This window comes from Columba livia, chromosome 19 (assembly GCF_036013475.1).
Source record: "Columba livia isolate bColLiv1 breed racing homer chromosome 19, bColLiv1.pat.W.v2, whole genome shotgun sequence".
NCBI classification, from domain to species: Eukaryota; Metazoa; Chordata; class Aves; order Columbiformes; family Columbidae; genus Columba; species Columba livia.
The window spans coordinates 1,505,327-1,520,598 of NC_088620.1; the positions used below are offsets into that span (position 1 = coordinate 1,505,327).

Below are 15,272 nucleotides of genomic sequence, written 5' to 3' on the forward strand. Positions count from 1 at the left end.
GGTCAAGCCCCGCGTATCAGTAATGCAGTGCGGCTGGGCCGTGGCGCTGCAGTGAGAGCCTACCCACGGCAGCGAGATGCTTTAATTGAGACATGCTGTCAAAGTGACAAACACATTTGCATACAGTCTATTTATTTTCGTTGGAAAGGTCTGCAGTCTGCTGTTGGTTGAACATTCTTAATCAGCTCGCTGTAAGTGAGCCGGCAGCTAGCTGTCCTGTGCTGGGTGCTTCTCTTCATTACATGACAGATTAGCTAACGGGGGATGGGCTAGCCAGCCAGCAGCAACCTTTAATTTTAACTCATTATCTCTCACCCTAGAGTGAGGTACTTTCTAGCTTTTCCAAATACAGTTGTGGATCTGCAGTCGTTAGGCTGCAAAAAATATCAGTGAAATATCTTAAAATGTCTCTATATGTATAGCACCTCAGCTGATTGTTCACAAAAATTTAGCAGCAATTATCTGACTGTATGGGATTCAGTGGCGTTGTAGCTCATCCTGGTGACTGGTTATCGGGCAGTGCTTGAGAGGGTTGCTTTTCCTGGAGTTGTTTTAACAGTGCGTTCTGTAGTGCTAAGACACTGGGGAGGCTCTGGCTGACAGGAAAAGGAGGGGTTTAGCCTCGTCTCTGGGCGCTGGCTGCCGTGGCCAAGGGTGGGTGGTGGTGGCGGGCGGCGGCGCTCGGGGCGCACAGCGCGCAGGGGGCAGCAGCCTCGGATCTGCTCCGCTTTGTGGTTTTCACCAGCTGATCTGGATTGCAGGTCGATTTTGTCTGATTTCAGAAGTGTGTTGGTTGACGAGTTCTTAGTAGCTCTGTACCCAAAACAAACATGAACGTTCATAAGTTGCCTGTATGCCACAAAAAAAAGTACTCTGGGTGCTAATGTAAATAACTGTGAAACAAATGGAAAATCTATTCATGTACTAAAGCAGTTTATCTGACTGTGAAAAGACTTGTCCAGGTTCTCTTCCCAGCTGATTCTTGCTGCTGTTAAACTTTCGCGGGCCATAAAACGGAAATTGCCAGCTTATTGATGTTTTGGTTACTTGGTCTAAATAAACATGTTCATTTTTTCCATTCATGATCTGCACTTAGACATGCAGAACAAACAGCTCTGCTTTGTAGGGCAGGTTTCTTCTTCCAGAAGATTAACTGGCATTAAGAGGTCAGAGGGAAGATGGGGAGAAACCCAGCCGGCTGCATTCCAGAAATGCGGAGCGGGTGCTGAGGCAGCGGCGGCAGCGGGAGGGATTATCTGCGGGGTGGGAGGAAGGCTCCTGCGCCAGACCCTGTGACTCCCTTCACACCCAGGTGAGCTGGAACAATAGCAGATTCCCCTGGATCACAGCAGGCATTGTGTGGCACTGGGGTAGAAACCAAAGGGGAAAGGGGAAAACAAGTTCATTTTCCAATATTCATGCAACAGTGTGCTGTGCTTGCAAAGCTGGCCTCCTGCTCTTGCCACTCTGAACCGTTCTGACAATAGAGGTACCTTCATTACGAAAATGAGCTTCCATTCCACTCTGCCCCACTGACAAGCTATATGATCTCCCCGTTCCTTTCTGTTGAGCCACATGGAGTTTCCTCCCTCTCTCCATTAGATTCTTTGTGGATGTAGCAAAGGTATAAGCCTAGTTCTTTAAAATTATTTTGTCTTCAGAAAGCGTATTTTCTACCCTCATTTCTTCTCATCCCTTTCTTTGACTGTTTATTTCAGAAAGAAATTCACGGTTGCTCAGTAAAAGTCACCTTGCAAAAAAGGCGAGTGTATTGGCCCAGAAGCACTTGTCCATCTAATGGCTGCTTGAGGCAGCTCAAATGTCCCGTCAGGTTCCATGGGGACAGTGTTCTTAGTCAGGGGAGTAAAAACAATGTCAATGGACAAGAAAATAACGCATGTGTTTGAAATCCTGCTTTGTGGTGTGCAAGATTTGCAGAAATGGCAATCCATGGGATAGGAGTTCTCTAACTAAAGGCTTGCACTCTTGTCATGCGTGTAAATATTTGACAAGTGAGACCTGGTGCTTGCTTTAGGAAGACGTGCACCACCCGCAGAGCATACCCAGGGGTTACTGCCTCTCCTGCACTCACTTGCCAGCATTTTCTAATGAGACAGCTACGTCTTCTTCAGCTCCTACAGCGATGTGGTGTGTATGCAGCACATGCTATGGAGGAATTCATGCTTTGCAGGAGGATAATGTGGCTGCAGTCCCGCACCCAGCAGATGTGTTCGCCCATGAAAAAGCACATTCTGGGATATGGCTTTTAGTGTTTTCCAACTGTCTTGGCATTTCAAGCGCTTCTTAAACAGGGATGTTCAGAATAAATTTACTGCCCTGGGTACGTGAGAGTCAGATGCCATAACACTTGGATGTATGGAGAAAATATTGTGGTTGAGCTGACCTCCTATGGCTCTGTGACAAGCAATAGCAGCTGGAACATATCTGCAGAATCTCCTTGTTAGTCCTGTTATGCTGAAGGACCCATAAATATCTCGTAGAGAGTATCTTGGTCCATCACTGCTGGCGTGTGGAGGAAGAATTGTGCTTTATAAATAATACATATAAAATAAATACATCAGTACATACAAGGCTAACCAAATCATCTAGATTGACAACCTGAGAAAAGCTCAGAGGGTCTTATGGATGACTTGCTTAGTCTATCAATGTAGATCAGCATCCAGAAGCTTCTTATGTATTACTTATGAAGCTGATACGTGCAGTAAGGCCAGAACTGTCTGAAATGACCTCTGGGCCCCTGGATTAAACCAGAAGATTAAAGGGAGAGTATGTGAAACATATGATTCTTCTAACTGCTAACCCCACTGTGGTTGCTTGTTTGGCCAGGCGTTTTTTGGATTTGCCCTTCAGAACCGGACTGATGAATACCCAGTAAAACGGTTGCGAGTGCCGTGCCGCAGAGACAGGAGCCGCGTCCTGAGCGTGTGCGGAGGAGTAGCCCCTCATTACGCAGCCTGCCTCGGTGAATGATGGAGCCGAGAGAAGCAGATAGTCATTGCTGTTTATAGAACTCTTTAAGTGAGAGACCATCTCTTCTCTTTTTTCCTTTTTCTTCCTGTACAAATATGCTGCTTACTGGAGAGGAATAGCTGTTAAAAGATAATAAGGGATGTGTCCATTTTCCAACATTTTGAATCACGTGGGTTGCATGATCTCCTTGATTTGAATTCCAGTATCTGGCCCACAGAAAGCCCAATGCAAAGCTGACAAAATGACCAGTTAAAAAAGAAAACACACACAAAATAACGTGGCTTTTTTCTTTATATTTAACACTGCATTGCTGGATTTTCCACTACTTTAAATGAAAAATATATGTAGTTAGTTCCATGTTGACAATGTCCTTGAGGATTTGACAGTGAGATTTTCCAGCAGTTGCTCTTCGTTAGAATCCTGGTGGTGTTTAATAAGGCAGCCGAACTGCTGGCACCTTCGGTTCTTGTTTGTTCTCCGAGGGCTCGGGGCTGCTGCAGTAAGCACATCGACCAGGGCTGATCATTACAAGGGCGTACGCCACCATGAATAAAAATGTCACACGTTTTCCCATCTCACAGCGGTACAAAATGTCAGTCCTGTCAAACAGACATTGCAGGTAGCACTGAGCAGTCAGAACAAATTGGGAAGCCGAATATTCCCCCAGCTTTCTGATATTCTTCATTTGAAGCAGAAGAAAAACAGTTGTTAACCTATTAGCTGTGATTTTAAACTCTGCTGAGATAGTAGATGGATAGACGTTAACACATGGGGATAAATATATTCCTGGGGTCTGGGATTTTTTGCAACATGTCTCTCCATCCATGTATGTTGAGAAACGGGCAGAATGAAAACTAGCCACTGCAAAATACACCCCATTTTGGTAGACTATTTTGGAAATTTGAACATAATCTCAGTGAGGTTCTCTCTGAAACCCTTCCTCGTTTTATCTCTGTGAAAGGTTCTGGAAAAACTCTTTGTTGCTGCTTTGCCGGTAATCCAGAGAGGGCATGGTTCAATGAGTTAGGGACTTTTCTTTCATGGTCCTTTCATCATGCACTAATGTAACAGACCATCGCAATTTTACTCCCTTTCTGAATGAAAGTTGTGCTGCTTTCCGGCTGAGGCGTATCATGCAATGCGGAGTCCACGGGATACGTTATTTTCCAGGTGCTGGATGAGCCTTAGTACCGTGAACATCCCTGTGTACTCACTGAGTTGTCCATCGAGCACTGAGGCTTGGTCCTTGTCAGTGTGGGGTTCTGCTGCTATTGCAGGGTCCAGGAGAAATCTGGTGCAAAAGATAAGGTGCAAAGGAGGTGACAAAATATCAAAGAAATAACCAAAATAGTACTAAGTCACCAGTGGTTACCCTAAGGAACAAGGAGTGCAGGTAAAATGGGTAAAAAGTGAAACAGAAGAGTTAAGTGGTCACAATCTCAAATTGCATTGATACTATCTTTTGTGGGTTTTGTACCGCGTGTTCGTGTATGAACTTTCCTGTCACCAGAGCTGGGAAGTAATCAGAAGTCTTGGCAGGTCTTTAAACCACAGCTACCATTACAAATTAACTGCTGCCACGTGACATTCTTCCCATCAACATCAGGTGAGAACACACGCTCCTGTGGGCCTGGCCGGCACGTGTCCGTCTGCTCACACAGAAAAGGTACCCATCTCATCCTCAGCATTCTCTCAGTGCCATTGGGATGGATGTACACATCTTGGGCAGTATACCATGGCACCAGATAGGATTCAGACGCCTGAAATAAAGATCCTTGTTCAGTATTATGGGAAACAGGAGCTTTTAGGCACATACCTTTGATTTCCTTCTCTTGCTGCCTACTTCTCTATTAATGTAATGGAAGATTTCCAGTTAGAAAGGTAAGGAGAGAGTCCTTTTTTCCCCTCATGAAACTAATCAGAGTGTTTAATTGTGGCAGTCTCTGTCCCATTCATGCATTTTTGGCACAGCTACAGGCTTTCCTGCATTTTTGCCAGATTCATTCTACCTTCCCAGTCTACAAATGCGGCTTGAAGAATGAGGCCTCCCTTAAAACACGGAGGTGTCTTTATCACAGGACCCAGCAGATTTCTGTTGAAGTATTTCAGAATGTAAATTTAAACTATACGCTCTAAAGCATACGCTGTCCTTGTCATCCTGGTTTGCAAGCTGTGCATATGGGAGTATGTAAAAAGTCGTGTGTGCGCGTGCGGGGGTCTGGATGGACAATAAAACAGCTGCCTCATAGCTTCCATCTGTTTCTGCACTGAATCTTTTTAGGTACCATACATTTTTCGGTGTTGTTATTTTCTCCTTTTTATATTTTTCATCGAGCGTTCAGTTGCGGTCCAGCATATTCGCCAAAGTCAGCACTGCAGGTCTCTTGCAGCCCGATGTGTTTAACACGGGCTCATTCAGGGCTGGGCAGCTCTCCCATGTCTCATTGTCTTTAAAACGCACCGGCAGTTTTGAAACCCCTCCTGAATTTCTGAAGGAAATAAGATATTCATGTAAAAAAGGAAATAATTAGAAAAACCCCTTAGTACTAATTGAGAAAGAGAAACACTTCTGTGTGTACTGACAAACCAGTTCTCATCTAGTTATGTTTGTGCTTTTTTTTCTCGTTGCACTTGTTGCCGCAAATGAAATAGCACCTCTAATTTACTCATAAAGGCTCTGTTTTGAATACCACTTAAAGAAAATCTCAACAGACATTCACAATTAGTTTGGGGTAATATTTTGCTCACAAGCTGTTACCTTGCAGACCAAAAATGAGCTTTTTGTAATGTTTTCTCTAGGGTAAAACCCATAAATAACTGTATTGTGAAAGTCCCTTGGATATATAATAGCCACCTTACAAGATGTGACATCTATAATTTTTCAATAGCATTTTTACAGTGTAAAAGTGAGTGTAGGGTTTTTCTTCCTGCAGCATCTCATAGCTTAAAATCACTCGTCTGATAATTAGTAAAACAGTGCCAGGTCTGCAGTCATAAAATTGGCTTTGTGCAAATTTTCTGTCTTGTTGCCTCAAAATTATTTAGAACGAGACAATTAAGAGGATATCTGGCGTAGGAAGGTATGCTGGTAAACAGCTCTTGCTAAGAAAGTGCTAATTTAGACATTTCTTCCCTTCATTGGAAAACCTGTAGTACATACATTTAGGAACATACCTCAAATAGCAATTTAGCAGCTTTTAGCAGCGTGGCCGCGCTGCTGTGCGCCCGTTGGTCCTTCCAGCACGGTAATTAAGCTGATATTCCAACACAACTTCCCCTACTGACCTTTTAGAAACAGCGTATTTTGCTGCATTAACAAATTAACTTCAAATCCCTGGCTTTTCCTGTAAATATGGTCTTCATATAGTTTGAATATACTTGCTTATCCCATGCTGGTGACAGATCTTAACATCAACATTAAAAATTAAGCTCTGGTAAAGGGCAAATAACTGTTGTCTGCTGGTGGGCTCCACGTCAGCCGCTCCTCCCTGCCCCACGCCTGTTGTTTCCTACGCGTCGCAGCACCGATTTCAGCCAGACGGATGCAGAAGGCATAAAAGATTTGAAAAAGAAACCAACCCACAACAAAAAACATTGCATCTTGTTTTTCTGCATCATCAGATACTTTGTGGAAGTCGCTAGGTAGCACGTGAATGTCTTTTTAAGTAGGTAGAAAAGTGCAAATTTCAGATTTTTCAGGTGTTCCTTTATGGTTCTGAAACATAATAGAAAAGAAGTATGCTGCGTCATGTAACAGAGGTTAAACGTGTTTTAAGATTGTGCTCTCAGCACAGAGATCCAGAAGAGAATGAAAATGGCGTGCAATAGGGTGGGCCGGCGCTGTACTGTTACACAGCGCGAGGGGAGTTGAGAGAGGGTGGCTGTCGATCTAAAGACCGTGCTCCTCGGAAGTTAACAACTCCTGCGATATGAATCTGGAATCTTTTTGGAGAGAAATGCAGTCATCTGTGTAAGGTTTGGTTTTCTGGCTGAGGGCTGGGCTGTGGCAGCAGGCCGGTGCAGCTGCCTTTCCTGTTGTGGGATTTTGTAGCTCATGAGATTTGTCACTGGGGGAAGAAGAATGTGTTTTGTGAGGTGAGTATGAAGTTAAGGTAAATCACACGTTGTCGTCCACTCATACTGCTTTTGCCACAAAACCAGCGGTGTTTTCGTGTAGGTGACTATTTAATTTAGTTTCCACTTTGATACAGCAGCAAAGACTCCGTCCGCCCCGGCCACCACCTCCCAAGCTGCAGCGTTCGTCCAGGCCCGTGAGTAGCTGGTAGTTTGTTTCACTGCCACAGCTTAACACTGCCCGAACTACGCTCTGAGTAGCATTACTAAACCTCGGTAGTTTAGACTGTCAAACTGTGCAAAAAAGCGATGTGTGAATTGTGCTCCTAAACTCCCTTCTTCTTTGCTGCGGCACAGCCCTGGGACCTGCATTTGTTCTGCTTTTCTTTGACAAGTTCTGCAGCTTTTCGTCAGTTCTGCAGGTAACTGATGCTGCTCTTGCAACATTTGTTTTCACTTTTGCGGTGAATCCTTACACAAAAACTCTTGCTAGGCTGGCATAAGTTTTTAGCCAGTGAGCTTTTGAAGACTTGCACTAAACTCAAATACAAAAGGAAGCAGAAGTCTGAAGAGAAGGTATTTATTCCCTGCAAGTTATGCTTTAAATTAATTTGAGAGACTGAATTTTTCTCTGTGGAACAGATGAGTGAATACACAAGAAGAAAGCAAAGTCTATATTTGGGCAGTAGAACGTTAGTACCACATTATGGATGATATACATATATACTCTATGTTCATTTAAAATACAAGCTGGGAGTCTGTGTAATTAGAGAGTACAGAAGATGTAGGTACAGCATGTTGGCCAGAGGAAGTGACTTGCGCAGGAGAACTACCCAGAAGTCATTCTTGGTGCAATACCTGCACTGCCTTAGGCCGGCGTACCTTATCTCGGCAGCTTTTCCTTCAAAACACTCACCCTTGGACAAGTGTGATGTATTAACTATGCCAGATGGCTTGAAAACTGGAGACTCTGCTGGACCTGTACCAGTGATGATTTTTTTCAGCAGTACAGGAGAGTGGTATCAGTTCAAAGGGGTGTTGTTTTTGCAACAGTCTTGGAAGATATTTATTTCCATGCAAGACTTTTGCTTTATTAATATAATCCCCCCACAAGGCAAATACATCTTGCTCCTTGCTTCCTTATACAGACATGTATGTGCATAAGAGAGAGATGCAAGTTTTCAAATCTAATCTTGCTAAAACTTATCAAAAATGTGTTTCGAATGAGCAGGCAACTGGTTAACAAGTGCACTTGGGTGTGTGTTAACTTTTGGTCTTCGTGCATGTTGGTGTTACATTTCAATAGCATGTGTTTCTACTCCTCCCTCTTTTTAACTCTGGGTGTTTAGCCTAACAGAGTCTCGCTCTGAAGATTTGTGTTTTCTGTGTTTAAAAGGTAGCATTGATTATATGTGTTCTGTTAAATGTCATTGCTATGGGAGACCCTCTCAGCTACGTTACGCCAGGAACAAACTTTCCCGGGTCCCGTGCGGTTCGTGCTCCCCAGGCCGCGGTGTGTTTGGCAGCACAGTGCCGTTCCCTCTCTAAGGGAGGGCACGGTGCCATTCCCCTCTGCGAAAGTTGCTAAACAGTCTTGTTCAGATGGAGTAATTTATTACATCAAAGTCTTGCTAAGACTGTTTAATCTCCCAGCTGTAGTGCATTAATAGTCCTCACTGTAATGTGTTTGTGTCAACTGTCTTTGCTCCTGATGTGATGGATAAAAGGTTGGAAATGTAATAATAAAAGCTCCTGTTGCATTCATCTAGCTGTGTCAATAAGTGGAACAGAAATGCTTCATTCATCAAGAGGAAATTCAAGATAAATGTAAATTATTATAATCACTCCCCAAAATATGCTTGTACCAAATATACATAAATTTGTTGTTGTTCATAACTGTTATTTTGCTTTTAATAGTTGAAACACATTTTTGTGTGTGTAAATAATACTTTGTGCAGGCTGCTTTTTCCCTCTCTGAGTCTTGGCATATATTACAGAGGTGGGTATCGGCAAGTGGTTTATTCTCGCCTGTTCAGCAAGCCCTGAAAGCAGAGACCGGGTTCCTCTGCTCTTCCAACCAGTTCCACGTGATACCGGAATGCCTGAGAAATACTTACTGTTTTCAGGTTATATCTGTTACGAGGAGCATTCCATGGGCACTGGTCCTTCCAGTATGAGTCAGTGCTAATAATAAAAACAAAAACACAGACCAAAGCAAAGTTAAGGAAGCAGAACATATATGTTCTTTACATTCTGCTGTTTTGGAAATGAGTTGTGGTGGTATTATGAAAGAGGGAGGGCTGTTGGTTATAATTAATAGAGATTTGTTTGGATTAATAGTGGCTGTTTGGAAACTTCATTCAATTAGAAAAAGTTAAAATATAATAATTATCCATAAAGATGATGGGGACAGTAATAAGCACATTTAACCCTCTGTACTGGATGTTTACCTTTATTCTTTTGGCTCTGTGCTCATGTAATTGGATTTTGTTCATACTTTTGCATTTGATAAGCATTTAACCTTGCCTGTTTGGCTTCATAAGGCTCAAAATCCAGCAAGGAATTGGCTTGATTCCTGGTTTTTCCCTGCAGTCCCCCACGAACAATGCTCTAAATCCTGCTTGGCGTGTCACCCTGCACTTCCCTGGGCTGGGGGCCCCTGGAGCCATCCCAAACTCTCATCTCTCTCCCTCATCACCATCACTCCCCCAGGGAACCACCCCAAAGGTGAAAGTGTTCACAGCATGATGACAAGCCAGCTTTACACATCATCTTCCAGCTCAGATTTAATTAAACAGCTTGCTTTCTTCCTTCCTCTCTTTTTCTCTTTCTCTTTCTCGCTCTCTTCTCCCCCCATTCCTCTTGCTTCTCTCCCCCCATCTCGCACGCACTCTCTGTTTTATCAGCCCTAATGAAGCAGTATTCTTCATCGATCCTGCTGATTGCCAGCCCATTCCTTTTGTTTGTTGGCACCGAGCCATTCTGCCGCACTCTGACAGCTCAGCTCGTCTAATTAGCTCTGTTGTTCTTTTCCCCATGTTTCACCACGTTGCAAGTTCAGTTGAAGTTGCCACAAACTTAATCCTTCCATTCCTGCCATAAATTCACATTCTTAAGCCGTCTTTATTGTAGAGGGGAGCAGCCTTGTGTGGGGACTGATCTTCAAGACCTTAACATCTGACCTTTTTATAAGCCCTTTTTCCTAAGAAATAGTGGCGATACATCTCTGGGTTTCTTCATCATATCTGCTGTACACCATTTCCTTTGAAATGAAAATTCAATGCAATAATCATGCTACTATCTTCTGCATACTGCTGTGTAGTGCAGACACACTGCACACAGTTCAGTGGCTTTTCCTGGCAAGAAACTTGAGGTTTTTGTGCCTGGGGGGGAAAAAAAAGAACCTGGAAACACCTCACCACCCAACAAATAAAGGTTAAAAATAAGTAAATAAGCAAAAACGTATAGCGGTGGGGGAAATCTACATCTGTTTTATCATTGCAAACAAATTCATTCCTCATCCAAAGAGCACTTGGGTTGTTGGCCTCTAACAGCTGCTCGTGTTGGGGCTGTTAAGGGAGCACAAGCTCAGGCAGGTCAGAAGTTGAGTTAGATTCCAAACTTTGAGGGTTTGGGGCATTTCTGTTGAATCTGGCGTTCAGCTAAGCCAGCAAATCAGATTCCTGCTCAGGTAAGCTAGTACTTTCTTAATAAAAATGAAAAGCTTGTTCATACTGTCCAACCCTGATGCTGAACGTGTTGGTTCACATTTGACCCAAAGGGATCGGTCCGTCACCAGGATCACTTGCTAGCGCGGGCACATGGACAAGCTTTGCCTGGGTAGGGATCAGATGTGCTTATTCCTTTCCATGAAGTAAAGCTTGTTTGCTTGTGGAGTTAATGCAAGTAGATTAAGCTCGATTTCTGAACATTAGAAGATGATGGAAATGGTATTTGAGATTGGATTGGCAGCGACATCATCTTATATGGAAAAGCTTTGGATTTTGTTACAGACAACAAAAGAGACACTCACATAACATAACATTGACTTGAGAAGTTGGGTTCTGGTGAACAAGTGGACAAAAAGATCATTATGTCAGTGCCAAACTCCTCTTTCCAATCTGATGTACAGCAACACACAGGATTTACAACTGACTGTACAAGGGGAAGCTCACATTTGGGGAATCTTTTATCAGAAATTTAGTCTGTACCAAACAGGACACTGGAAATATGCATATTTTGTTATGTGTGTCTGTTGTTTGATCAGTTTGAAGTATTTGCTGAACCGTCTTGTGTGTGTGTATGTAATAGGTTCGCCCACCAAGACCTCATGTTGTTAAGAGACCCAAGAGCAACATTGCTGTGGAAGGACGGCGGACTTCGGTGTCTAGTCCAGAACAGTGAGTACTTCGCTGCTCTGCTTCTCTCTCCTTGTGCTGACGAACGGCGCGTTCAGACGGGACCTAGCCAAAGAAAAAGTTAAAAATACTACAGATGGAAGTGATTTTTTAACTAACAAAAATTTGGTACGATTTTTTTTCAAGAAACCAAAGTTTACTTACTGGAAAATTCTGGTTTGCCAGGTTAAATATAATTTGATCAGGCTGTTCAGTGAAAGCTTTCAGGTTCTGGAGGCTTGTTCCTTTCTTCGTTGTTTTGTTTTGAACCGTGCGTTAAATGGAATTGTTAGCCACATCCCTGCAAATCCGCCGTTGTTGCCGGGAGGGACTGAACTGGTGGACGTGCAGCATCGTTGGTGCTGTCCTGAACAGTTGTCCTGGTGCCCAGTGCGGGTGGGTCACCCCGGGGCTGCACACAGGACTCAGGGGCCACAGGATGGTCACATTGACCTCATCTGTCCCTTGTCGTTCGTCTCTACCTGCAGCACAACGTCATTGCTTATGGCAGGGCCACTGAGTTATTTACATCCCAGCCTGTGGCGGCTGTGTCAGTACAGTGAGATACTTTAGCTCGTGCCCAAAGTTGCAGGATGTTGGGTGTATCTCAAGATGGTACAGTCCCGTAAAGAGAAAAATGGTTGTTTTCTCTAAACACACCGTTTTCCCACCTGTGCATCAGTTCCCTGTCATGACCGTTCAAGAGGAAAAAAGAGGAGGAGGTTGGGTCTCCGCCACCCCCAGAAGTGAAGTGCATGGTTGGCTTTTCCAGGCACTCTAGAACGGGGAGATGTTGTGGCTGCCGGCTGAAACGGCGTCACTTGGACATGCTAGATGGCTTATCCATTTTACAGTGGAATTTGGTTGCCCTCTTGTGGGGTGGATGGCAACTGCTGTAAAGGGGCTTGTGCTGTTACAGGGTGGGAGCTGTCCCTGCACGGGGGTCAGAGGAATTTTTGAAAGAAGTTTTTTGGTAATATTTAATATGATGGCTCACTCTGTGTAGATGAAGGATAGTTAAATCATTATGTGTGTTTTGTATGAAGGATGTAGAATATGTAGAAGGATGTAGGATATGTGTGTTTTGTATGAAGCAGGCAGAGGTGTCACCCACCTTGTTCCCACTTTCAACTCTTTGTTGATATTTCCAGCTCTCTACAAAATTTGTCAAAAGTTCATAAAAACTATAAAGCAATTAGTTACCCGCCTTGACGGGGTGTGGTGATCACAAGCGGTTGGTTTTGTTAGCTGTTTGGATGACTTGTGATACAAGTATTTTTGTTGTTGTTTTAATTTAAAATATCCTTTATGCTAATGTCTTTGTGGAAATATTCTGCTCCTCTGAATATTCATCGTATACGAAGCAACACGTTAAGAATCCAATAGATATTTTAGTGCTTTTGTTCACTCGGGCTCGGGTGCAGGAAGGAGCTCAGTGACAGGTCTGGGTTTGTGCAGAATAGTTACCGGGTCCCCGCAGTCCCGAGTCTCCTGTCTCATACGGGCAAGAAAAAGCCCCCGCATGCAAGTCTCTCATTTTCTTCATTTCACCGTCTGAGAGGGACAAATTCCTTCGTTCCCTAGAGCTGCTGTACGGCGATTCTTCAAAAAAATACATTGATTTAAAAAATCCTCCCTCAAATTTTGGAAGCTCTTTTTAGGAGAGTAATGACAAGAAATCCATAGAACCCCTTTGTACCATCATTTCTTTAACAGGAAAAAGCAACGCAGTTAATAAAATACACAATTTCTCATAACTAAAATCTCTTTTAAAATTATTACTGAATTCTCCTTATTAATTCCCATACCCTGCGCTCACATTTTCCGTATGTATTTTTTCTATCTCAAGTACATTTAGGTGTCAATTAAATTTGAAATATCTACATTTGTCAGCATTTCATTTTTGGGCAGTGTGATGTGCTGCTGATTTGTCCGTGCATCCTGACACATGAAAAAAGCTCCCGAGATGCAGATCTTCCTCATTAAAAAGAACCCCACACTATCATAATGGAGCGCAGAGCCATGGAGCGCATCCCCAGCTTTATTGCGCCGTGTTTCTGACATGATATTTAAAAAGGAACAGCCGCGGCTGTCAGCACTGTCACATGCTGGTGCTAACCGGAGACATGTTAAACTAAACATTAGAAAGAGATCAGCAAGTCATCTGCATGGGAACTGGCGCGGAGATTAGGGAGGCAGGAGCGGCGCAGCCATGTGGAGATGATGAGGGCTGGGGCTGTGACGGACACGTCCTTTCTTCCCGTTTCTCCCGTTGGCTGGCAGGCTGCGGCGCTGCCGGAGCCGCCGTGACCCGCCCGCTCCCGGCTCTTTGTGCGACCGGGAGCGCCGGGTGCAGCCCGCGGCGCCGGGCCCGCGCGGGTTAACGAGGACCCGGCGCTGCTGCTGCATTCCGCTGCCTCCAGCTAATGAGAAATTTAAACTTGGACAGGTTTAGATTGTTCATCCCTTATCTTGGACCAAAATCTCGTACTGCAGAGCACACCGGCAGTGAAACTGCTTTCCTTTTTCTAATTATGAGATCCCTCTTTCATTTAAGGAGCAACCAACCTGGTGTGTATTAACTTGCTGTACATTTAATCTTCTTTGCACTGACTGCACTGAAGTGCAACTGATGATCTAGCCAGCAAGATCCAATCTTATTTCTTCATAGTTTGTCCCTGGTTGATTTAATATGTGCACACAGACAGGCAATGCGTTTGAATTTAGCAGAGTCAGCAAACAAAAGGTGTCGCAGGCAGCATTTTAAGGGCAACTGCACCCAAATATTTGTTATGTGGAGTTACCAAACCTTTAGTGTATCAGCAAGTGGAAACAGTGGATGTTAGGAGCTTCTGCTTTATGCAGAAAAGAGTAATTTACTGGGGTTTTGGTTAAAACAAAGTGAAGCAACTGGTAGCTACAATAAATAATAGAAAAAAGTATTCATAAAATCAGCAAGGTTTATTTTTCTTTTATCCCTCAACCAGTGGATGTTTACCCAGACCTATATGGCCATGCACTGTTAGTTTTATATTCCCTACAAATGTAAGCCTTGTCTTCATTAGGTACAAGAACAAATCCTGGAGATCTGACCTCTGGGTATAAAATAAAGATGACTAATACGTTCTTGTTGGACTTTTTAGGGGTTTTTGTATGTTTTGTTGTTTGCTTTAAAAATATATGTATTTTTTTTAATTACAGCTCATGTGTGTTTCCAGAGGCACTTCTGATTTTAAGTTTTCATCTGAAAGGGTTTTTATTCCAGGCCACTGATAACAAATGCATAGGTTGATAGTTACTGTCCTGTGATGCAGAGAAATGAGCTGGAGTGCCTTTCCTGCCAGACTTTGGATGAAAAGAAACATATACACCATATACACCTCACTTGAGAAGCTGCATTTCACGTAAACCCTTGGAGAGTTCTGGTTTTATTCTAGTGTGAAGCAATTTCAGATTTCAAAACCAGATCCAAGCAGGAATCATGTACTAGGGTAACGTCAGGCTGAGTCTCGGGAAAGAGGTGGATCCAATATTTGTTTGCTTGTAGTCAGAGCTCAGGGAGTCTGGGCAGAGATGTTCCTAAAGAACAAAAGACACCCAGCTCTCTAGAAAATGTCATGGGGAAAACGTGGGTCTGTGTGTTGGCGTTTTCTGCGGGGTGGGTGCGAGTGCAGGGCCGGGTCCCTTCCCGGGGGGGCGCTCGGCACGTTCAGAACAGTTGTGTTTGCCCTGAAAGGCAGAGCTCAGCGTGTACCTGCAGAGCCCCTGGGGACGGTCACCACGTTCAGAAATGACTCAGAGCCTGCGAAT

At 43.8% G+C, this 15,272-nt stretch overlaps 1 protein-coding gene across 15 annotated transcripts in view; it reads left to right on the forward strand.

Annotated features, from left to right (window-relative positions):
• Positions 1–15,272, forward strand: part of DENND1A (DENN domain containing 1A) — a 137,571-nt gene that overhangs the window by 116,326 nt on the left and 5,973 nt on the right. For 7 of the 15 annotated variants that reach the window (XM_065035433.1, XM_065035438.1, XM_065035439.1 and 4 more), the window contains 2 exons: positions 7,203–7,262; positions 11,377–11,465. In XM_065035433.1, the coding sequence (XP_064891505.1) occupies positions 7,203–7,262; positions 11,377–11,465 (149 nt within the window). The remainder of the gene's footprint in view (positions 1–7,202; positions 7,263–11,376; positions 11,466–15,272) is intronic. The other 8 variants (XM_065035434.1, XM_065035442.1, XM_065035437.1 and 5 more) reach the window with 2 other exon arrangements.